Raw genomic sequence first — 24,407 nt, forward strand, 5'->3', positions numbered from 1 at the left:
ACTTCATAGCCGCCTTTACAGTTTCCAGAAACAAACATCAGGAAAACCCTCTGAGCTCCACTGCCTCGACCCTTCACGGGAGCTCCCCACGTTCTCTACCCTGAGGTTTGAGGCATCCAACCCGTCTGAGCCCTGGAACTTTTCTAACTGCCCACAGCCACCCTGGAGAAGTGCAGGGCTCACGACTCACAGGGATGGGGAGCAGGAGACAAGTGTAAAATTCTGGTGTTTGAATGGAGAAGGAGAAATAATGGAGGATGGTTAAAGCAATTAACATAACAACTCTAGTTGAGTCAGTAGAACCTGAGAGTTTCTGATACATGTGATAACGAGCACAGGTATGTTGAACGTTCATCAGCTGGCATTTATGTGCAAAGGAGCGAGGCAGCTAGTCGAGCCCCTTTTGCTCTACCCCGACCCCACCCCAAACCCCAGTACGGGGACCAGCTCTGGAGAACAGGGTGGACAGTGGTAGGGCTACTGTCTGTCTCAGGGGGTCTAGGTCCTCCCTAGCCGCCACCCCACCTCTACACACCTCCCTGGCCTGGGGCCTTGCACATTCATAAGGTCTCAGAGACAGAAGTCTAGTTCTGCCGGGTTCTCCAGATCCCTCCAAAGATCACTCCTGGTATCGCCCGGATGGATGAGAGAGTGTTTCCTGAAAGCTACAAGTTCTACTTTGCACTCTGTTGACTTTGGCCATGACACAGTCCTATCTTTAGACGAATGGACTTGGCCTCTCTTCCATGGACCTGGTTCCTTCCCCTGGTCACTGTGGAAAAAGACTTTTCTGAGAGTCCGGGTTTCCCAGCAGTCTGGCCAGTGCGGGTGGAAAGCCTGCTGCCTCACATTTATTAGGCACCTCCTCATGCCAGGAGGCTGCGTAGTATCTTCGGGATGAGAACTGGTTGAATGGTCACCGCAACCAGTGAGGGAGATATTGCTACCACCGTTTACAGATGAGGGAACTGAGTCACAGAGCAGGGGAGTGACCTCCTCAGGGTCACTCTGCTACTTGTAGCAGAGAAGGTCTTTATTTGCTCTTTGGCTCCCTCCTGGGTCCCTGGACAGACGGGGGTGGGGTCTTCCTCCCCCATCTTTGTGTTCTGTTTGGATTGGCGGACTCAGTATCCAGAAGATGGCTTGGCTCAGCTGAAGACAGAAGCTGACGAGCACGTCAGCGCCTTCCCGGGTCTTTGCCTCTTTTCGGCGACCGACCGTGGGTGCAGCTCCAGCTCCCTAGCCCCCGTGTGAATTAACTCTTTCACTCATCAGTGGGTCCGATCTGTGTGAGTGCTAGAATTTGATCAGGATCCTGACCTTCAAGTTCTCCCTGGAGACAGGCCCACCCCAGGCAGACTTGTTTTGTTTTCCCAGGACACAGGACCCAAAACCCTTTGGAATGCAGATTTTTATTGAGTGCTTACCAGGTGCCAAATACTGAACTAAGCGCTGCGCTCACCTTATTCTCTTTAAGCCTCGGAACAGCCCTGTTAGATGATTTTATGATCGCCATTTTAGAGGTGAGGAAGCCGAGGCCCAGAGAGGCTTAGAAACCTGTCCGGGGTCACACAGTGAGTCGGAGCAGAATGGGACTTTGAGTCTTTCAATTTGAAGAAAAAGACATGGGGCTTTAGCTCCATGTGTGTTAGCTCCAAATTCAGGACCATTCTTGCCTTTGCTAATGAGAAGAGTGAGAGAATGCTTGAGCTGGAATTTAATGGGAGTTACCAAAAGCTCAAAAGAGGAAGGGGAAAAAGCCACTTACAAAGGCGAAGTGGGGGAGCATTCTGATCTCAGGGATTCATATGAGAAGGCTTTGGTTTCTGGCTGGCAGAAAACTGAGGGAGTAGTGGATCTGCCCTGAAAGCAAATGGGGTTCTAGGCTGAATTAACAGAGGTATTACACCTAGAACAAGGAAGGGGATGTTCGTATACTGGCCTGTGCTGGTCAGTTCACACCCAGAGAAGCATGGGTGTCCTAGTGATCACCAACATTGGAAGCTGGGCAGTTGGAGGAAGCCAGACTGAGGGGCCCCAGGCCCCTGACTAGAAGCCGTGGAAGGGACAGAGAAGGGCAGGCCTTTTGTGTTGGGGAAGGGAGGAGATTCTGCTCCGTGTCAGGAAGAAGCTTCCATTGTACAGTCATCCATCTAGTAAATCTCAGTGGGAATTTCAGCTTCCGATATGAGCTGAGATTTACTAGATCAGTCCTTTTCAAGCCTTTCAAAGTCGCAAGAAACCCAGAACATAGAGGATCCCTGCAGTAAAGGATGGCACCTCTCAGAGCAGAGGACGGCTGGCTCTGAGGCCCTGGCTGCCCCAGGCTTAGGACTTGGGAAAGTCTGGATTAGACGAACTTGTATGTGCTTGTTCCTGTGCTAAGACCTTCCTGCCTTGTCTTCCTTAATTTTCTCAGCACCTCTCTGAAGTGTAGGGGCTGATTCTTTGTTTTCGAACTGTGATAACTGACTGCCCAGTGTCACATCCCCTGCAGGAGGAGATGGAAACCCAGCTCGGTCCCCCTCTAAGACCCATGGTCTTAGCATTTCCCTTCAGAGTCCCCCTGGGTCACTTCTGCTCTCTGCTTCCCTTCAGGGATTTCCCGGAGACATTGGCCCCCCTGGGGACAACGGCCCAGAAGGCATGAAGGTGAGTCCCTGCCCAGGGGAGCTCCAGTTGATGAGGATGACAACTCTGGAAACCATGGGCCTGCTTCCAAGCCAGCAGGAGTCTTGCCAGCCTGTGATGGAGAAGGAGGTGCCGCCTCTGAGACCCCTTTTTGTTCCCTTCTCACCAGGGTAAGCCTGGAGCTCGAGGCCTGCCGGGACCCCGTGGGCAGCTGGGGCCAGAGGTGAGACCGTCTGGCCCTGCCCCCTGCCCATCCCTCCCAGCTCCCAGCCTGCTCTTTCCTGGGTCCTGGAGGCCTTAGATGAGGGCCAGGGCCCCTCAGTCAGGAGACACAGGGCCCAGGGCCACCTCAGGCTTGCCCTCCAGCTCACCCTTTACAGCCCTGCCCCGTGACCTTTCCAGGGTCCTTCTCTGCCCCAGCCTGACTGGCGGGTCACGCCCACCACGGCAGCCCCCTTGCCCTGGGGTTTTCTCTCTCAGAGCTGCCGCCACTGCTCCTGGTCACAGTAGCACAGTTTATTGGGGTATTGATACGGGAGGGAAGGAATCGTCGGCTCACGTGAGGGCCTGAATCTCAGGGGGATAAAGACACTACATCGGGTCCCATAGTTAGTGGCAGGCAGCATTAGGATTCCAACCCAGGTCTGCTGAACCCAAAGCCCATGGCATAGACCCTATAACTTCTGGGCTCCTGGGGGCTGCCTCCGGCCTCCCCAGAGAGTGACATGACTTGTGCAGCTAGTAGGTGGCAGAGTGAAGATGTGCTTATTGACTCATTCATGATGAAGGGGATTGACAAGTTCTCTGGGCCTGTTGGAGCATCAGGTGGAGGGCTGTTGGATGCCTCACGGGCTGGTCCCAGGTTTTTCCCGTGCCCGAGGCCCTCCACTGCACACCTTGGCCTCAGGCCTCGGGTCCCCCATGACACACAGCCCTGGGTGAGGGTGCAGGAGGCCCAGACTCACCACGACCACAGGCAGGCATCTGGCTGACATGGATCCCTTCTCTGGCTGGTTCCGGGTCTGGCATGCCAGACAGGCCAGTCTGGAGGCTGCCTGAGCCTGTGGGAGGGTCTGAGGCATCTCTACGGGCGGGAAGCGGGAAGGAGGGTGGGAGGAAAAGACGGCACGAGCCCCGTGCTTCCATCTACACTCAATGTTACCACGTTACCACTCATATGCCTGCCACTTGCTCATGTCTTCATTGATTCATCTGTCCACTCATACATTCATTCGGTCCTCCATCTCTTCCCTCTCTTGTGCCCACCTCCCAGCCTTCATGCACCACACACCCACTAGACCCTGGGCACACTCATCCTGAGTGATGTCGGGGGGCATGGCTTCAAAAAAGAATGAGACATCGTGGCTCTCCTCCAGGAACTCAACTTAGGCTACTCATCAGAGTTTAGGATGATCCTCTCTGCCCTGCACCCTTTTACAGGTGGGGAAACTGAGGCACAGTGAGGGTAAGTTCTTTCACCGAGGAAATGGCAGAGCTCAGAATAGAGCCCGTATCTTTTGAGCTGCCATCTGGGCTGTACTCCCACAGCATATGATAGGGTTTGACTCTCCTGCCCAGCACTACCACCAGCCCGGGCTAACCACATTCACAGGGCACCTGGAGCCCCATTCACACAGAAGCCCTCACGTGGCCTGGCCTCTAGGCCTCTGCCCTGGGTGGGGCTAGGCAGGGGGCCCAGGTGCACCATTTCTAGGTCCAGGAGAGCTCTCCTGTGCCCACCCCTTCCCCTCCTAACAGGTCAAGTTCTCCAAGGCAACCGCTGGGTTAACTTTCTCCTTTTTGTTCCTCTCTCGTGTCTCCCGACTCTAGGGAGATGAGGGACCCATGGGGCCACCAGGGGCCCCTGGCTTGGAGGTGAGTGTTGCTGGCTCGGGGGAGGTGGGATTTGTCAGTGCTGAGCCAGCTGTGTGCAGGTGGGCAACATCTGGTTGGTGCTCTGGAGAGAAGTTGTCAGTGAGGGCCTTGGGCCCCCCCAGGGATGGAGCTAGGACAGACCCCAGAGGAGAGAGACAAGGGGCAGGAAACTGTTCTTGCGCACCTACTGTGTGCTGGTGCCTTGTGCATCCATTTCCGTTCATTTGATTCTCCCGTGAGAGAGACAGTGCCTTTCTTAGTTTCATTCAAGGCCCTCAAGGCTCAAAGAGCGAAGGGCTTAGCCCAGTATCTCATAGCCAGGAAGCGAGGATTCCCTGCCTGGAAACTGACTCTGCATTCTCTCCACTGCTCCCAAGTGGCCTTCCAGCAGGAAGGTGTATGTCCCGCCCCACCTTCAGTCACGATTGCATAAATTGGCAGTTTGTGGATTTTTTTGGTCTCAGGACCTCTTTATGTTCTTAAAAATGATTGAGGACCCAAAATGCTTTTCTTTGTGTGGGTTGTCTCCATATGAGTACTTAAAACTGAGAAACGTTGGATCAATTCATTCAAAATTAATAACAAACCTGTTTCATGTTAACAAAAATAATAGGTTTTTTTAAAAAAAATAGCTATATTTTCCAAAGCAAAATCATCTAATGAAAAGAGTGGCATTGTTTTACATATTTTGCAAATCTCTTTAACGTCTGGCTTAATAGGAGTCAGCTGGATTCTCCATTCTGCCTCTGCGTCCCATCTGTGGATGATACCACGTGTCATGTAGCCTCTGGAAAACTCCGCTTACATTCATGAAAATGAGTGACATGGGCAAATGACAGCTTAATATTCTTATGAAAATAGTTTTGACCTCCAGTGAAATCTCCAGTGAAAGGGTCTCAGGGACCCCCAGAGGGCCCCGGACCACACTTTGAGGACCACTGGTGTAAACTCCCCATTCCCCCTGTGTCCTTTATCTTCTGTTCCAGTCCCTTCCTTTTCTTCACTCCCTGAAAGCAGGTTTCATCATCCCCATTAGCAAACAAGACCAGCCGGGGAAGGGGGACTTCCCAAGGTCACACAGCTGTAGACTCTCCCTGCATCCCCAAGGACAGTTGGCAGCCTAGAGACATAGTGGCTCTGCATCCCCACCCCCTCCTGGCTTCTCTCACTCACCTCTCCCTGTTGCAGGGTCAACCTGGCAGAAAGGGGTTTCCTGGAAGGCCTGGCCCGGATGGCTTGAAGGTGAGGGGACCTGGAAGTGACTGGGCGGGGAGGAGAGAACGCCTGGGGAAGAGAGGAGAGAGGGGGAGCCAACCTGTGAGGCCCTAGGATGACCCCTGAATCCCTGGCCTGTTGTGAAAAAGGGAGGAAATGGTCCCCGTTTATCACAAAGTATGTATGGGTAACGGAGAGGAAAAAATGGACAGAACCTCAGTGTCTCCCAGTGGGGCAGCGTTCAAGTAATGGGGTACAATGCAGCCACCAAAGATGGCGTGCTGGAAGATTTTACAAGACGGGAAAATGCCTGTGCATTGCGGGGGCGATGGCGGGGGTGTAGGAAGGAGGTCACGTAGTAGAAGAGTGCAGAATGAGCCTGTGGCAGGGGCTGGTTACACTTGTTCCCGAAGGCTCAGAGCAAAGGCTGGAATGTGGACGGGGGTTATCTCTGGGTGGTGGGATTACAGGAGATTTCCATTTTCTTCTCTGGGCTTCTGTATTTTCCCCATCATGTACCATAAACATGCATTTCATTTATTAACAGTTTTTTTAAAGTTATCAAAAAAGACCTGGCCCCAGTAGGAGAGTATGATCCTCAACACGTGGGCAGCTTAATTGCCTTTCCAGGCACTCCCTTTGAAGGTTGGATTTCCCCAGCCGTCCTGGGCAGGGATCACTGGGCCAAGTTTACAGCTGGGCAAGCGCACAGAGGGTGAGGGCAGAGCTGGGGGACCCAGGCTGTCCACGTCCCCTCCCCTCAGGGGAAATGGCCCCCGTGTCTGTGTCTGTCTGGCCCCTCTGGGGGTCCCAAGTGTGAGGTCTGGGGGAGGAGTTGGGGTGGAGACTGAGGCTCGAGCCGGGATCACAATGAGCCACGTGCATTTGTAAACCAAACTCCTGGCTGGTCCAAGCCCACGTCCTGCCCTCTGAGGTCTCGGCCGTTCTCCCTCAGACACCAGCTGTCTTTCTGTAGTGGGAGCAGTGACATAGCCTGGGTGGATTTATCCCATGGGTCTGCTCACCAGGGTGGCTTTGGCCGCAGAAGGAGCAGGAGCCGTCCCAGCAGATAGACGAGGCTGCGAACGGCCACCGGGCATGAGAGCTGGAAATAGCCTCGGAGACAAATGAGTCTGATTTTCCTTATTTGTAGCTGGGGACACCGAGCCCAGAGCAGAGGCGAGACCCACCAAAGTCACTTGTGAGCTGGTGGCAGAGCTCTGGTGGGTTAGGTCCGGTACTCAGGTGCCCTGACTCCCCCAGTTCCCTGCTCATCCTGCGGTGGGGCAGCCTGCTGCAGTAGGAATGGGGATTTCCATCAGTCAGACCGAAGTTCCAATTCTAGCCCTGCTTCCAGCTCACTGTGTGACCTCAAGAAGGTCCCTTCACCTCTCTGAGCTTCAGTTTCTATCTCCACAAAATGGGTTGATGAAGGGCCCAAATGAGATACAGATCTCGTGCCAAGTAATCTGCCCAGGGCCACTCCGAGGGAATGGTGACTGGGGTCATCCCTGGGGCCAGAGGTTCTGTCCCAGTATCCCTTGACCCTGCCACTTGTTTGGAGTCTCCAAGGCCAGACTCTGGAGTTGAGTTTCCTGGTCCATCCCCACCGGTGGGGACTAAGACCAGTCAACTGGGGTGTCCCCCAGGAGGCCTAGACTCCTGTCACCCATGCCAAGTGACCCTCCTCTGTTTCTCTGCAGGGAGAACCAGGCAATCCTGGACGGCCGGGGCCCATGGGTGAGCAGGTGAGTCACCACTGTCTTGGAGCATATCGGTTCCCTTTACTGAGCGCTTACACTGTGGGAAGCACACACACGCACCTCATTCATCCCCATCCCAGCTGGAGAGGTAGGTTCGCTCATCTTCCCCTTTCATTGACACGGACAGACTCTGGCTCTGAGGGAGGTGAGGTCACGGAATGAAAAAGCCATGAATCTCAGTCACAGAGGCCACTCCCCACGGCCTGATTCTGCAGATGTTCTGGGGGCATTCGCCCAAAGACATTACGTGACTTTGCTCCCAGAACGTGAAAAGTGGAAGAGCCCTTCACGGTCGCCGCTCGTGCTCAATTTAACGGGGAAGCTGAAGACCAGAGAAGCAGAGCCACTTGCCAGGGACTCTTGGTCCAGGCATCCCTAAATTATAAAGAAGATGAAATTCAAACCAGTGGTTCTGGATAGTCGGGAAGTCAGGTCAGGGTCTGAAGAGGAGAGGAGGTGACAAGTGGTCATGGAGAAGGAGGTCCAGGGCCCTCGGTGCTGGGTGGATGGCCGGCCTCAGTCCCCCCTCTGCAGCCCTGTGCCTCCTGAAAGCTTCACCTCTGGGCTTGTAGGCCAGGTTGGAAGGTAGCAAGCAGTCTCCTCCACTCCTTTAAAGGAGGACCCCACCTTCTGAACCCTGTGAGGACCTGCCTCAGGCTGGAAGGATCAATGATGCTGGGGACCCAGAAGAATTTGTCTCCACCGAGAAACACCATCAATGGCGTGAGAGTCACACGCACGATGAGCTTCCTCACCAGGCCTGCAACATCTGTTGGGGGGAAGAAAGGAACTAAAGCAGGGGGAGGACTGGATTTTTGAAACCTTTCCAGTGTTATTCGAGTGCATTCTGTGGGAAGCCTGGGAGTTTGGAAGAGCGGCCGTGGCCTGGATGTATTTCCTGATTGGAAAAAAACAGGCAATACGTTCCGCAAATTTAATTTCATAGTTATGCTCATGGTAGGGCCCTCGGGAAATAGATACTCGGAATCCTAAGATGGCAGGACACGAAAGGTCCTTAGAAATCACTCTGTCCTGGCGTCCTAACCTTTTTTGTGCCTTGGACCCCTTTGGCAGGCTGGTGAAGGCCATGGGCCCCTTCTCAGAATAGAGAACTTTTAAATGCATAAAATACAAAACACAGGACTACAAAGGAAATCAATTATATTGAAATACAAATATGACAATACGTTAAAATGTGATCTCCTCAAAGATCTGCTTCTTTATTCTTCCATTAAATAGCGAGATCTAACAGCGGGTCCAGTCACAACCTCAATTTTGAAGTGGTGACAAGCCTTATTGATACATTTTGAACTCTCTGCAGCAGTGACGGTAATGTGACATGTAAATATCTGTGACCATTACAGGTGCTGTGGGTTTGTTGCCTACATTCATATTTGAGGGAATTGCTAAATTTCAACTAGGTTGGTGAAAATAAAAGTGGTAATTTTTCCCATTCAAGTTTATGGACCACCCCCGCCCCCCGCCCCCACCCCCACCCCCCGCCTCCTGAAATCCATCCATGGAGCCTTACAGGGACCCCAGGTGAAAAACCCCTGGATCCTGGTCCATGTTGGCAGTCTGGGATTCATGGAGGAGAATGGGCTGGACTTAGATGACCAAGTAAGGTGGTGGCAAAGCTGGGGCAGGAGGAATGGGAACCTGGCCTGGGCAGCCCCGGGCTCACTTGTTCAGTAGAGCCCTCAGCTAGCTGCCCGGCCGGCTGAGCAGGAAAGAGACACCCGTCTGAGCCGTGAGGCAGGAGCCCAGTGGCTGCCATTAGGCATGCGGGGTGCCATGTCTGCTATTCCCTTGGCCCCCTCCCGAGGTGGGAAGGAGCAGGCATTTCCTGTTCATGGCAGAATCAGAGGATCCCCAGGAAAGAGTATAAGGACCTCCTTATAATCACAGTGTCTGCTGCATTTATCGGGTACCTGTTAGGTGCCAGGCTCTGTGCCAAACACTTTCCGTACCATCCCCGGCAGTTCCTCCAGCAACCCTATGACAGTCAGTAGTATTGGCCCCGTTTTGCAAATGAGGAAACCAAGGCTCTGAGAAGTTAAGTAATTTGCCCGAGATCTCCCAGGCGGTAACATAACCGTCAGAGCCCAAGTTGACACTCAGGCCTGCTGGATTCCCATGACCTGCCCCGAAGAGACTAGAAAACCCTTGACCTGAGCTCTTGCAGTTTTCCAACAGCTAATTAGAGTGCAGCCAGCCTGCCGGGCCCTGTCCCAGGTGCTGGGTGCCCAAAGATAATTACAAGGCATGAGGGTTGCCTTTAAGAAGCTCTGTGCAGGGGGAAGCCAGGCCTCTAAACACCTAATCCTGAGATGTCTAGTCCAGCAGAGGACCCACGACTGACTGTCTTGTTTCAATTGCATCCCCAGCACCCAGCAGAGAGTCATATGAGAGCAGGGAGGGAGGGAGAAAACCCCCCATAGTCGATCGACAACAGGCCTTTATCTGTAGACTGCGTAAGGACCGGACCAGCCTCCTCCCCCAAACCGGGGACTCAGATCCTGTCTGTGCCATGCCCACTGTAGGTGACAATGTTGCCTCACCACCACCCCCATGCCCTCCTGCCAGCTGAGAGGAGCCAACTGTGCCCACAGCTGTCAGAGCTGCTTCTCCACCAGCCCCGCCAGGTGGAAGCCCTGGGCCTCGGGGGCGAGCTTCCCTGGACCAGCCTCAGCTCCACCCCCGGGACAGGGTGCCAGGATGTTCCGGGACAGTGCCCCAGTGGCGACAGGGTGTCCTGGGATGGGGGCAGGGAATGGGCTGTATGGCCCTTATTCATTAGGATCCCGTTTGGCTTCTTCATTGAAGTTTATGACCTGCCTGCCTTCCAGGACCCAACAACTCATAAATTTAAAGTAGCTATGAAATTTCTGTTTCTCTGGGCCAGTTGGGCAGGGGCCTCTTAACAGAGCAGTTTTTATTCCCTTTACTCGGCATCCTCTAAATGTCTGACTGCTCCCTTGTGGGGAGCTCAGGCCTCTGTCTTAACCCCGTGCCCTTTTAAAATAAATTAGAATAGGATGGGAGGGATACTTGGTTATTTTCTGTGACTTATTAGCCATGATCTCATACCTTGAACCGCACCCCTCTCACCTCATACTTCCACCCTGAAGGGTCTGTGAACTCAGGGCACTAGGCCCCCATGGATGGTGATGGTGCTGGAGTGCCAGGCAGACCTGTGCCCTGCTCATGGCCACACGTGTTGGAGTGACGGACAGGTGCATGGGCTTTGGAGCCACACAGACCAGAGTTGAATCCTAGGCTGAAGCCACGAGACACACAGAGTCCTGGTCTGAGCTGCCACTTTAAAACTGTCTCTGAGCCCCTCAGAGCTGACCCTTTGGAACTGGATGCTTTTTCTTCGCTCTAGTTGCCTGGCAGGTGGGCCAGCTTCACCGCCTGAGTGTACAACTTCGGATCTGTTTCTGATCAGGTTCAAGGTCTCATTTCTTTCTGGATGCAGTTTGGGGACAGGGGGCAGGTTTTATGGGGCAAATCCACTCATCCCTCAGTCTTGCCGAATTCTCCCAGAAACTCTTGGCTACAAACCTGGGCTCTTCCAAAGCCACTTTTGCACCCCTGAACCACACTAGACCCCCATCTGCTGGAATTTTCCTTAGCAGAGAAGAGAGTGGGGTCTGGGCTGGGAATCGCCTGCCTTCCTGGGTTACTCCTCTAACTAAGCCCTTCCCCCTCACGGAGCGTGAGCCAGTCACCTGCTCCTGGCGGCAGCGAGGCCTGCAGCCACCTAGAACCATCCTGGAACACAGAGGCCACTTATCACCCAGTGGAGTTAAAAAGAGCAACAGGAACCACAGTGTGTGTGTGTGTGTACGCTCTTTCAGAAAGGAGAGGAAGCCTTTCACAAGACAGTAAAAAGGCCTTCACTTCCCAGATTTCAATCAAGTCTTTTTGGCAAGGGCTGTTAGGGTGTTTCTATCCCCGCCAACAGGTTTGTTTCTCTCTTTGAAACAGCTCCAGGGCCCCGAAAGATGGGGACAGATTTCTCACAGGCAGGCCTCTTCCCAGCACCGCTGAAGGACCTTCCCCTGCCCCGCCCCCCAACTCCCCTATCCCACCCCCTCCCCAAAGGTGGTTGCCTCCCAGCTTCTGGCGCGGGAAGAATGTGTGGCTCTCCCAGGGATGCTGGCAGCAGCCCCGCCGCTTGGCTCCAAAATCAGAACCATCTGGTGGAGCGAAGGAAGTCAGGACAGTGCCCAAAGAGAGGCAACTCTCTCCTCGGTGGCAGCCCCACGCCGGCTGGATTACCCAGCACGGGGCAGGAGACACGGGGAGACAGCTCCAGTGGAAGAGAGATGTGGGCGAGTTGCCTTTGAAACTCAGCACATCTCTGAATTCATGTTGCTTCCGTCTTTCTCTTGCCTTTATACACATTTCTTATAGGGACTTCTGGGATTCATTGGTCTGGTCGGGGAGCCAGGAATCATGGGAGAAAAGGTAAGTCGTGTTGGTGGGAATATCTAAGCAAATAGAGCTTGTGTTTTGAAATTTTTAAAAGGTGAAGGGGCCAGTTGCCCTGGGGGTGTCAGACCTCCCTCCCTGGCCTCTCCTCGCTTCCCTGGCCTTCCAGACCCTCAAAGAGCCATTGTTCCGTGTCCCAGCATCCCCTGGGGCTTCCGCCGTGCCCTCCTGCCAGCATCCTCGAACACAGTTAGATGTCTGTATGACAGCCATCTACGTGGTCTGGGCCTCTCACAGCTGCGTGCTGGCACTGCATGGGGCTGGCAACAGAAGGAGGCAAAGAGTCATCTTTTAAAAAAGGAGCCCAGTTCTTTAGTTTGCCTTGTTAATGCCAGCAGCTTTGTTTTACAGACCAGATAACCAAGGCTCCAATAGGGGAGGTGACTTGCTCAAGGTGACCCAGATAGGAAGTGGCAGAGCTGGGATTTGAACCACATTCAGTTTCCATGGCCACACTTTGCCCCACGTTGGCTCCCAGCCCACAGCTTGTGGCTTCCCATTTCCCATGGGCCCTTGAGGAGAAGGCTTATCTGATTCCCCAGGAAGGCGACCTACGGGAGTTGATATTATTCCCATTGGATAGATGGAAAGACTGAGGTCCTAATCTGGCCCCATCTAGCTTTCCAGGCTCATCCCATGCCTCCCTCTTATCATTCCCTGTGTCCCAGACCTTCTGGTCACCTTCTCCTCCTCCTTCTCTTTTTCCTCTTATTTTTTTAAATTTAACATTTTTTTGAAGTAATTATATTCACAGGAAGTTACAAAAAATAGCACAGAAAGGTCCTGTGTAACCTTCACCCTGTTGCCTCCATGGTAACATCTTTGATAACTTCAGTGCAATATTAAAGCCATCTCTGGCCTTCTTTTGTTGCTCGAATGTTCCATGTCCCTCTTCACCTGCAAACCATTACCCATGCCGTTCCCTCGGTCAGGTACACTCTTCCCATCCCCCTATCTTTGCCTAGATGACTCTCAGTTATCCTTCAGCATTCTGAAGGAAGCCTTCCCCACCACACCCCTGCACTCGGGGGTCAAATCCCCTAGTGAAACACCTTAGCACCAAGACCCACTCCCTCACTTCACTTACCCCAGTTTGCATCTGTTTTGGTGATTTGTGTCAGTCTCCTCGTAACACTCTGTCTCACTCCGCGTGAGCAAGGTCTGTCTGTTTCTACCCACCATCGTGTCTTCAGCGTCTAGCATATCATGCCAGGCACATAGTAGATGCTCAAGAAATGTTTGCCGGCTGTGCGGATACAAGAAAGGGCTTCACACAAATAGAGCCAGGATCCAAACCCAGAGCCACTGCCTTCCGGCCATAGCTCTGTCTGCTACACCTGCCATCTCTGCCCGATCTGTCTGGATTGGTCAAGAGAGACTAAGTTGCACCTCTGATTCTCCAGCATCTCATCTGGGTTGGGGCAGGGGGTGGGGAGAATAAAAGAAATGCCTTATATTGCCATCTCTGCCTTAGCAAACCCAGCCTAGGGGATGCCAGGCCCAATGAGGACCACATAACGTGGGCCAGGGTCAAAGGGGATGACGTGTTTAGCACATCCTTGGTCTGGACCATCCCTGCCCAAGGGAAGCCCACCGTGTGGCACACCGCAGTGGATGCTGAGGCCTCCTAGGACTTGCTGGGGTTCTTGGCTTCTGCTGACTGAAATCCCAGGACGCCCCCCTCCCCCTGTCACCACCCTGGGTGATGTGGCTATAGACCTTGGACAAGTCCCTGCACCTATCTAGTCTCTGGAGTGCCCTCTGCACCCTCCCCCCATAGAGCCACCCCACTGCTGTGACCTCCCTGAATTGCTGTCTCCATCACAGGGTGACCGGGGCATGATGGGACCCCCAGGCGCGCCCGGACCCAAGGGGTCGATGGTAAGGAGCAAGTCTGCATCCCCTTGCCCTCTCCTGTCACAGCCGCGGTGACAGTTCTGCTCTCCTCTGCCTGCGCCCGCGTACCCCAGGCGTCCACGATGACCGGCTCCTTTACCTTCCAGGAGGCCCTGGGCTGGGGCTGAGCCGGCCAAGGCAGTACTGCAGGAGGAAGAGGCACCTTCCAGAGCTGATTCCTTCTTTTTCATCTCTTTCTTGGTAGGGTCATCCTGGAACTCCAGGTGGTGTTGGGACCCCCGGAGAGCCTGGACCTACGGTAAGCAAAGCCCTCATGTTCCCTGAGCTCAAACCCACTGTCGAGTCATGGTGAGGAGTCCAGGTCTCAAAGTCAGACAGACCAGGAATCCCAGCTCCCCCACTCCCCGGCTGTATTGTCAGGGCAGATCATTGAACTTCTCTGCACCTAAATTTTGCTCATATGAATAATAGAGGAAATAATTATGGTCATGATAGTGTGATTGCGTGGGTGAAACGAAACCAGGGATGGTCATTGCAAGGGAGTATCATGGTCATTGGCACCTCTATTGCTTTGTTCATTCACTCAGGAAATACTGTGTCACATGTGCCACTCCAGGAGCTGCCATCAACAAGGCAGAAAGCTGTCCCTGCCCTTTAGGAGCTCGTATTCTGGTGTGGCGGAGAGAGAAGCCAGTAAATAAGTGACAGCTGCTATGGAGAAAGCAGGGAAGAAAATGGGAAATGAGGGGCCAAGGATACAGGGGTCCTGGGCTTCTCGTGATGACTGAGGAACCAGGGATATTCCTGAGGATCCCAAGGCGGGGAGGTGGGAGAGGTGGGGGGCTGGGGGGAGGGTGTGGGCAGGAGCACCCAGATTCAGGGGTCCCTCCTACTCCCCCAAGGGTGAGGTAGGGTTGGGGGCTGGGTGGCTCTCACCCTGAGCACAGGGAGCTTCTGGTCCCTCCACCTCTGCTGGTGGAGGACGGAGGGAATTGGGGCAGGGCACTCACTTCGGCCAAGGCTGAGGCTCAAGGCTAGGAGCCCACTCTGGGGCTAGGGGATGGGGGGGTGGGCTTCAGGCAGGTGGAAAGGGTATGGTGGGAGGGGGACCGGCACAGGCAGGATCCTGGGGCAAGCCTGGAGGGTGATGAGTTCAGGTGCCTTCACAGGCTAGACTGAGGGGCTCTCTGGGGTCTGAGGAAGGAGGGAACGGGAGCCTTCGATGGTTTGAACCCAAGGGAAGTGCGCCCACACCAGTTCTCTGAGCCACTTAGGGAAGCAAGGCCAACTCAGTTCCCAGACTTTTCTGTGCACCTGCCGTGTGCTGTGCCCATGCTCAGTCCTGGAGTTGCAAAAATGATAAAAAATAGATCCTGCTCTTAAGATTCTCACTGTCTAGTCCTCTCACTCATTAACAGACTTTTACTGAGCACCTACTATGTGCCAGACAGTGCTAGGTGCCCAGGGTAGGGCCGAAGCCAGAGAACAAGGATGCTAGAGGTCTATCATCCAATTCTAGCTGTGCCCCTGGACCTCAGCCTCCCTGAGCCTCCCTCTAGGCTTTCTTCCTCCCATGTCCAACCTCCTCCCCATTCCATTTCCTCAGTGCTTCCATCTGTTCAATGGTTTGGCTCCGACTTAGTGAAATCAAACAGTGAGCTGCCGCTTTCAGATCCCAAGGTTGCCATTGACCCTCCTCTGTTGCATTGTGGGGCTGGGCCTTTGGATCTCTTGGGGCTCCTTTCGGACAGCCAGCTGCCCCCAGTGCCACTGGGGAAGCAGGATAGCATGGAGGTCCAGAAAGCTTCAGAATCAGACACATGTGAGTCAAATTCTGGCTCCCCCTTTACTAGCTGTGTGATTGTTGGCAACATTTATAGCATCTCTGAGCCTCAGTTTCCCCATCTGAGTCAGCGTAATACCACCTTCATTATGAGATTGTTGTGAGAAATAAATGATACCGTGCATGATGTAATGCTTAGCAAACTACCTGCATATACTAAGTGCTTAATGAATGGTAACAATAATAATTACTATCGCTGTTTGTTAGATATGATAATTACCACTATTATTAGTAAGACTGTTACTATGAAAGTGACATTTCTGATGATACCGTTCACATCTGATTGGCATTTTCCACTTTTCCAATCACTTTAACATCCATGTTCTCCTACAGTCCTTGGTCAGCCAAGGTTATTATCTCCATTATTTGGAGGGGAACAGTCAGGTCCTGGGACCACCAGTTTCTGACCTCCTCTCCCTTTGAGAGAGCTGACAGCAACCCTTTACTGAGGACCTTCCAGGTCATTTCATCTTCCTAGCAACTCTAGGAGTCAGGGACTCTTCTTATACCCATTTTATAGATGATGAAACTGAGGCCCAAAGAGTTTAAGTCACTTGCCAAAGGTCACAGAATTAGTAGGTGGCAGAGTCAGGGTTTGAACCTAGTTCTCTGGTGGAACAGTGTGCTCTTTTAAGCACTCTACTCTACTGCCTCTGAGTTGAGACTTGGCTCCTGAAATTTCCCAGTGACGCATTGCATGCCTTCTGCAGTCTGAGATCCCTCTATAAAATGGTCCATTCTCACCCAGTCTTCATGTTCTCCCTCACCCGGGAGTCAGATCTGTCTTTTTAGGGGACCAAGCCCGGGTCCACACCCTGCTTGCTCTGCTGACAAGGGATCAGGTTGGGACCCAGCGCCTCACATCAGCCCTTTAGCAGTTGAAAGGTCTGCGCCCCCTGAGGCCCTGGGAAGAGAGAAATAGGAGCAGAAAGAGGAGTTTTTCCTGAGGCCCCAAACTGAGCTGGGCCTCTCCCTGGTATTCGGAGGGGGGGATGAGGCCTTCTCTTCTTGTAAAAGGAGCACGCCCAGTCTGAGAATCGCCGCGGAGCTGGGAGGCTCCTGCAGCTGTTGGAGGGGTCCTTGGCCAGCCATGTGGCTAAGACGCAGATTGACGTCTGTAGCTGGGGCTGGAACCTGGGGAGAGAAACCAGGCAGCGAGGCGGCCTGCTTCCTCTCTTCACCTTCTTTCTCTCCCTTCCTATCCTCTGTCCTCTTCAGTCCTTCCCTTAATCCCTGTCATCGGCCTGCCCTGGGCCAGGTGCTGGGAATTCAAAGAACAAAGCCAGCCCTGTTTTTTCTTTCCCTCCCTCCCTGTCTCTTCTTGTCGTTCCTTCACCAAACCGAGATAACCCTGGCGGGCGTCTTCCCTGGGCCAGGCCCTGCTCCCTTCTCTTTGCCTTCCCCCACCCCGACTTCTCCGCCCAGCCTCTCCCCCTCCTCCCCTCCCCCCTCCACATGTGCTTCCCGCTCCCCCTCCCTCACTTCCGGGCCCTGGTCTAGTTCTGCTCCCTCTTACCCTCCCTGGCTCTTTCTGCCCTGGTCGGAGCCTTCTGGATGCTTTCAGGTAATATTCAAGGTCAGGGTGGGGGACAGAACTTGGGACCCCATATTCTCCTTGCTGATGGAGAGAGAAAGGGGGAAGTGGGAGTTGGAGGAGATTTTGGTCAGGAATGTCCTCATAGCTTCCGGTTGTTGATTTTGAGATAAAGAAGGAAGTGGCTTATCCATCCAGGATGGCTTCTCCCTGCTGCCAGATTCCCAGGCGCTGACTCCTACTCAAGGTGGCAGCACGTCCGCTGCTTCTCCTGGGGGACAGATCTTCCCACTAGGCCAAGTCCTTCCATCTGGAGCTGCTGGGCTCGGGAGTGGCTGCTCCTGAACAGCGCCTGTTTGAGGCTGCAGGCCTAGCCTTCGGTGTTGTACTTGCTCCCTAAAAGGGGGTTTCTCCAGACTCTTTCTCCTCCCCGCAGGGTCCTCCAGGATCTCGAGGCCCGCTGGGCATGAGGGGAGCAAAGGGACGCCGGGTAAGTGCGGCCCAGCCCCCGGGGGCGGACACTGGCGGGGCCACCTGCTGGAGAGACCCCTCTTGGTCCTTGCCCTCCGCCCAGCCCTGAGATCTGTGACTTTCACAGCACCAGGCTCCTCCCAGGCCTGACTGTCCGTGTGGGACCCCCACCCATCTTTCCCAGCCCATTTCTGAGCACCACGCTTTGCCATCCAGCAGGAACAGAGGGGCGCTGTGGTGCCGATGCTTTGACCATTCATGTGTTTGCTCATGCATTCATTCACCTACAATTTATTTAGCACCTGCTATGGGCCAGCCACTGTTGGAGGCTCTGTAGATACCACGAGAACAGGACAGGCAGGACCCTTGCCTGGCTTCATGGCCCAATCAAGTAGGTTAAACAGGCAGTACAGGGTCATTAGCACGTCGATGGTGGAAACACAGGCAGCTTGGGAGCCTGGAGGAGGCACCTCACCTGACCAGGGTACCAGGGAAGGCTTCAAGGAGAGGGTGATGCTTGAGCTGATGCCAGGTTCCAGGCAGAGGGAGAGCCCTAAGGTGAGAAGGAGCAGCATGTTTAGGGGTTCCCCACTGGTTCCACAGAGGGGCAGGAGAGAGAGATAAGGCCAAGAGCTAGCAGGGCCTCAAACGCCACAGCTAAGCCTATGGGCTATGTTCCAAGGGTAGTGGGGAGCCGCAGAGGCTTTTATGCAGGGCTGGCCCTGAGCACGGTAGCTAGAGGTAATCACTAGTACTTACTCTGTGCCAGGCACTATCACGTACATTGACTCAGCTACTCTTCAGCACTACCCTATAATGTAGGTGCTATTCTTAATCCCCATCTTACAGACAAGGAAACTAAGGCGCAGAGAGGTTAAGTCACCTGCCTCAGGTTGCACAGCTAAAAAGTGGCAGAACTGGGATTTGAACCCAGGGAATCTGACTCTTTCACATACTGAAGGCGGGGAGGGCTGATGGAGTGGTTTCCTGCCCCCAGTGGGTGTCCAGATGCCAGGCCAGGCAGCCTTGTGAAAAGGAGACAAGATGGCACAGTGAACCAGGCAGCCCAGGCCTGATATTCAAACTCATACCAGGGGATCTGAGATGATTATTCTCTTCTTGGCTGAATTTCAAGTAGTTTAAAAATTTCCCCTGAACGAGGTGGTCTGAGCAGTCTGCCTGGGAGAGGCGAGCTTTAGAGGCATTCCTCTGGCCTGGCAGGACCCCTCCCAGTGCCATGTCCTGGTCTCTGCGAGTAGCCGAGGCCCTTTGGCAGCCTGGTTCCACCCTGACCCTCTGCACATTCCCTCCTGCCCGGGAAGCCAGGTTGGCTGGAGGGGGAGCTGTGCTGGCCCAGGCCCTGCCCCGCACAGCCTGCCAAATGCAGAGGCTCAGGCCTCCGTCAACTCACTGAGCTCCTCACAACCGTTGGACCACCCTTCCCAGTGGTGCCTTGAAGAACGTATCTCCTGCTTGAGGAAACCCAGGCTCCCAACCACATCAAAGTCTCCGGGGCTGGAAGGGGAGCTTCAGGAACATGAGCCCCGCCCCCTGCTGCATCTGGCAGGAATGCAAAACCTGTGGGACCCACCCCCTGGGTCCCCTGCCTGACAGGCCGCCTTTGGCCACTTCACGGATGGGGTCACTGAGCGGGGCAGGGTTGGGGGGGACTAGAGAGGCACCCGCTGAGCCTGTGAAAGACCTCAATTCTGGGCAGGCCCCCTGTGCAGCTCCTGGCTTGCCCTGGGACCATAGCAAGGCCTTGTTGCTCTCCAAGCCTCAGTTTCCCCAAGTGTGCTGTGGGAAATGAGCTTGGAGGTCTGCAAGGCCCTGCCTGCTTTTCTGCCCATGTGCAGGATGGGCCCTGCTGCCCAGCCCACTCCCCTCAGCCCCCTGCCCTGGGAAGAATGAGCACTAAGGGGTCAAGGCCAGGGCCAGGATGGGGCCCCAGACCCTCAGCTCTTGGTAGAGCTGTTGACCAGGGTCTGGGTCCATGGGCCACAAAGAGCGGGGGCTATGGGGTCACACAGGCATAGGAGCAAGTCTCAGTCTTCCCAGTTACCAGCTCTGGGACCTCTTAACCTCTTTCTTAACCTCTGTAAGGCTTGGTGGATGACATTAGGAGCAAGTTGGAAGGAACCAGACTTTGAACCCAAGTCAGCCGAATGCCCAGTTTTTTCCACCACTACCTGTCATTGTTTATCAGTGTGGGAGTGAGCTCCCCGTCACAGGGGGTGTGCAGATTAGAGCCCGGGGCAGGGTGTTGGAGAAGACAATGTCTAAAAGTCCTCTTACCCGGGAGACTCCGCTATCTCCCTCCAAAACCCACTTTGAGGGAGTCCTGAGGATTCTGTGATCCAAGTGCCTGACACTGAACTCTGCTCCTGTGAGTGGGACTTAAGAGCTCAGCAGACCTGGCCTCGAATCCCAGCTCCTCCTCCCTGACCTCGGGCAGTTGATTTGCCCTCTCTGAGGCCCCAGTTTTTCCTCTATAAGATGGGTCAGCAACAGAACCGACCTCTTTGGATGGCTGTGGGGATAGAATCCCTTTGCCAGCACCTCGAGTGGTAAGCACCTGGAAGGGCAGCGGTGTGTAGCAAGTGCTGGGCACACGTTCACTCCCTTTCCATCCCTTTTTCACAAGAGCTGCGATTGGCCAGATTTACTGTCCCCTGGGGCTCCTCCCAGCCAAGCCAGACGCCCAACCTGGCTGGGAGGCAGCCCCGACTGTAACTGCAAACATCTTCCTGGGGAGTGGCTACAAGAGAACAGATCTGTGGCTCTGACAGAAACCCAGACCTGCCTCCAGCAGGGTGGGCTGGCCCGTGTTCATTTGGGGAAGGAGGGGGCAGGACTGAGGCACCCACAGGACAGAGGACGAGCTGCAGAGTGGCCCAGAGCAAGGGTTAGGCTGTGCACTGCCCTCGTGCCTCTCCCTGCACAGCGGAGCTGGGGAGGGAGAGTGGCTGGGGTCCCTTTGCCTCCTCCTCCTTCCAGGGAGGAAAGGTTAATCCTGTTTCCCCCCAGCCAGCCCCAGCTTCTACCTGAGCTCTCTGGTGCTCCGGGGGAATAGCAGAGTCTCCCAGGTAAGAGGGATTTTAGATATTGTCTCCCCTAACACCGTGTCCCGGCCCTGACCTGCATACCCCCCGTGACAGGGAGCTCACTCCCACACTGATAAATAGTGACAGGTAGTGGTGGAAAAAAAATGGGCCTCTGGCTGACTTGCATTCAAATTCTGGCTTCTCCACATACTAGCAGGGCAACCACAGGTACTATTTCCTTATTTGTTAAATTAGAAAAGAGCTTTCACTATTACTGCTGCTGCTGCTGTTGTTGATGTTATTACTATTATTATAGATCTCATAACCTTTCTCCCAGCGAGGCTTTGATTCCCAGGAGAAACAGGGTGCCGTGTGATTCAGGCCAAGCCCTTGACACCGCTGGGCCTCCGCTCCACTCCCAGAGCTGTCCCCTTCCAGGAAGGTTAATGCCTCAGGTAGAGACAGAGGTCAGGGGCCAGAAGCCATCTCTCAGGAGGGCCCGGACGCCCACCGTCAGCTCAGCTTCTGTCCCGCCTCCCGTGACCCGGGATGCCCTACATCCTAACCTGTGTCCGTCTCCAGCAGGCCCCTGTCCGTGAGTCAGGGGCGGTAAGTCTAACACGTGGTCTGACAGTGTCCGTCTGAGACTGAGGCCCAGAGAGAGGAAGGGGCTTTCCTGGGGTCACACAGCAAGTCAGTAGCAAAACCAGGACTTGCAGCCACACCTTCTAATCAAACCTCATCTTGAACCCGTGAAAATTCTGAGCCTCATATAAGCTGCCTATTCTGAGGAAGGGACTGAATCCAGGTTTGCCAGGCCGTTGCTCTGCGCCCCTGCCCCTGGGGAGCCTGCAGCCCCCTCTGGAGGAACCAGGTATTCTGAGCACTTACTACATGCCACATGCTGAGCTGCCCATGTGAGTTATCTCCTCCTGCCTTGAGGGGGAGATTTCTCGTCCCCATTTCAGAGATGGGATAACTGAGGCTCAGCAAGGAGCAGCCACTTGTCCCTGAGACACAGCATTTCCTGAGCAGCACTGTGCCTAGTGCTGGACCCCTGATAGATTCTGGGCCAGGGCCTGAGACACTGGGCACAAAGACTCCCAGCCCGTGGTCTCCTGGCCCAGGGTGATTTCATCAGTGTGGTGCTATTTAAGGCTGCAGCGTCGAGTTGAAGCATCTGATGAGAAGAATTGTCACTTTTTCTGGTTCAACTATTAATTGAAAATTTCCTTGTTCAATATTTAAATGATTTCTCCATGTTCCTTTTTCTCATCCCTCATATCCCCTATGCCCAGACGCTTCCCTGGCCCCCTTGTGTGCCTGGTCCCCTCGCTCCCAGGCTGGGGCGGGTCAGCCTCCTTCACAGGATCCTCTTTGTCTCCCCAACATGGCCTCTCTGGCCCCCTGCAGAACAAACACCACACTGTTCTCCATGGTGGACCCCAGGGGACCCCATCCCATCTGTGTCTCTGTGGGAGGCCCATGGAGGGGACACAGGGGGCAGTGGGTGGAACCCTGGAGGGAATACCAGCTGCTAATGTGCTAAGGGACCTTGGACAAATCACTTCCCTTGCAGTGCCTCAGTGTTCCCATCTGTGCAGTGCAGGGAAGAGGGGATTCTGCCTGCCCCAGGGGCCTCTGAGTTCTCAAAAGACCAAGACTCCTGTCTCAGAGGTCAGACCTGAACCCAGAACTCCAGGGAAGAGCTGCCCTGTCCTTGCCCCCTCCTCATGTGAGCTGGGCCAGACTAGCTGCACATCTGGCTGGAGAGGGGGCTGTTCCACACATCTGGCCACGTGTAGACCCTCCCCAGCTCGTCCGTCCTCTGCCAGTTTCCCCTGAGGGCTGTGGTCCACACACTGCTTCTGCCCCATATGTGCTCTGGGAAGAGCAGGTGACAGCAGTCTGAAGACCTGGCTGTGGGGACTTGGCCACGTGTCTCTTGGCTCTGCCCTCAGTTTCTGCGTCCGTGGAATGGGTTGGCTGGCTGAGCCCCAAGGTTTCTTTAAACAGGGTTTAAATGCACCACCAGCCCCACTCCAGGATGGTAGGGCCCCTAGCCAAGTCCACCCATGCTACGCCCTGCGCAGAGCCATCTCAGCAGGCACACTGCCCTGGGTGACCCACCTGGGGGTGGGAGTGCACAGGAAGTGCGAGGTGGAGGGAGCCCCCGCTTGTGCAGGGCTCTGGGCGGTCCCGCCCTCCTGGTTCCCAGCCCGAGGGAGACCCCTACTGTCCAATGTGCTAGTCCCTTTTTCCTATTCCAGGGACCCCGAGGACCAGATGGACCAGCTGGGGAGCAGGGGTCCAGGGGTCTGAAGGTACCGACCCCCGTGGCCTACCCTTCCTCTCACCTCCCACGCTGGGTCAGGAATCCAGGAGCCCAGGCTCACAGCCTCCTCAGTAACAGACCCCTTTGGGACAGCAGGGCATCCCAGAGAGGCTGCAGGGCACGTTCCTGAGAGCTCATCCGGCCACTCTTCCTGATGCTGGCAAGCCCCCAGCATGGGGGCAGGGAAGGGAGAATGAGCGGCCAGACTGAGAGAGAGAGAAAGCACGTGAATGAGAGAGAGGACGCGAGAATGAGAGACAGTGAGGAGGAATCACGCATGGCCTCTGACCCCCAAGCCCCTCCCGGGCCCCTGAGAGCCGAGACTGCTTCTGACCCCTTCAGGACCCGGGTGTTCTTGGTTCTCGACCCAGAGCACCGGGTGACTGTGGCGAGCCGCTCCCCTGAGTTTTCCCGTCTGCACGCTGGGGAGGGGGTGGATGCCATGACCCCACGGGTTCCTTACATCTCCCGTGGGAGCGGGTGTCCCTTCTCCGTGCAGGGCCCTCCCAGCACCCTCTCCCATCCTCATGCTTTGCTTCCTGCAGGGTCCTCCAGGACTACGGGGCAGACCAGGCCAGCCTGGGCAGCAGGTATGTCAGGCCCCCTCTCCCCACTCCCTGCTTTGTCATACATGCTTCTAACAAACCCCAAATGTGCTTCCAGGGCGTGGCTGGCGAGCGAGGGCACCTGGGCACACGAGGCTTTCCTGTAAGTAGCACCGGTTCGTGAAATTCTCTCCGTGGGACTTCGCGGGGAGAAAATAGCCACTTTAGCCAAGTTCCCATCCTGCTGTGGAAATCCCGAAGGTTCTAGTTGCCCACTCCTGCCCTGAAGACTCTCCAGTATGTCTCTTCCCCTCTGGAACTCAGTCTCCCATCTGTCACATGGCAGAGGGTGGGGTCGGACCCTCATTTGCTACGACAGCTTGACTGAGACCCAGGGGACAGGCAGGGTAGAGATGGCCATGGAGGGACTAAGGTCACCTTTGTTTGTCCCTGCAGGGCATCCCGGGTCCCTCCGGCCCCCCAGGTACCAAGGGCCTCCCAGGAGAACCGGTAAGTGTCCTTTCCCTCTCTCTTTGCATCTTTGCCCCTGGCAGGCTGGTCTCAGCTGGGTCAGCCATCCGGGAGTGTGGGTCCTGCAGTCAGACAAGGAGAGGGGTTGGAGAGGGACAGTGCCGGGGCTCTACCGCCTCGAGGGGACCAGGCCTCGGGTCAGGGAGAGAGCACTGGCCGGGGAGGTCAGGAGCTCTGGGTTGAGTCTAAGCTCCCTTGCCTTCCAGCCTCAGTTTTCATGCCAGTAAGATGGGAATAATTGTTCCTACCTTTACACCCTGTTG

The 24,407-nt window shown here is 54.9% G+C and overlaps 1 protein-coding gene across 10 annotated transcripts in view; it reads left to right on the forward strand.

The window, feature by feature from the left end:
* Positions 1-24,407, forward strand: part of COL27A1 (collagen type XXVII alpha 1 chain) — a 186,584-nt gene that overhangs the window by 119,539 nt on the left and 42,638 nt on the right. For all 10 annotated transcript variants that reach the window (XR_009503756.1, XM_059925413.1, XM_059925421.1 and 7 more), the window contains 13 exons: positions 2,599-2,652; positions 2,801-2,854; positions 4,462-4,506; positions 5,695-5,748; positions 7,425-7,469; positions 11,907-11,960; positions 13,812-13,865; positions 14,086-14,139; positions 17,655-17,708; positions 23,004-23,057; positions 23,614-23,658; positions 23,732-23,776; positions 24,070-24,123. Coding sequence is in view for 9 of the 10 variants with exons in the window: in XM_059925413.1 (XP_059781396.1) it covers positions 2,599-2,652; positions 2,801-2,854; positions 4,462-4,506; positions 5,695-5,748; positions 7,425-7,469; positions 11,907-11,960; positions 13,812-13,865; positions 14,086-14,139; positions 17,655-17,708; positions 23,004-23,057; positions 23,614-23,658; positions 23,732-23,776; positions 24,070-24,123 (666 nt within the window). In the remaining variant the exon portion in view is untranslated. The remainder of the gene's footprint in view (positions 1-2,598; positions 2,653-2,800; positions 2,855-4,461; positions 4,507-5,694; positions 5,749-7,424; positions 7,470-11,906; positions 11,961-13,811; positions 13,866-14,085; positions 14,140-17,654; positions 17,709-23,003; positions 23,058-23,613; positions 23,659-23,731; positions 23,777-24,069; positions 24,124-24,407) is intronic.

Source organism: Balaenoptera ricei, chromosome 6 (genome assembly GCF_028023285.1).
Source record: "Balaenoptera ricei isolate mBalRic1 chromosome 6, mBalRic1.hap2, whole genome shotgun sequence".
Lineage (NCBI taxonomy): Eukaryota > Metazoa > Chordata > Mammalia > Artiodactyla > Balaenopteridae > Balaenoptera > Balaenoptera ricei.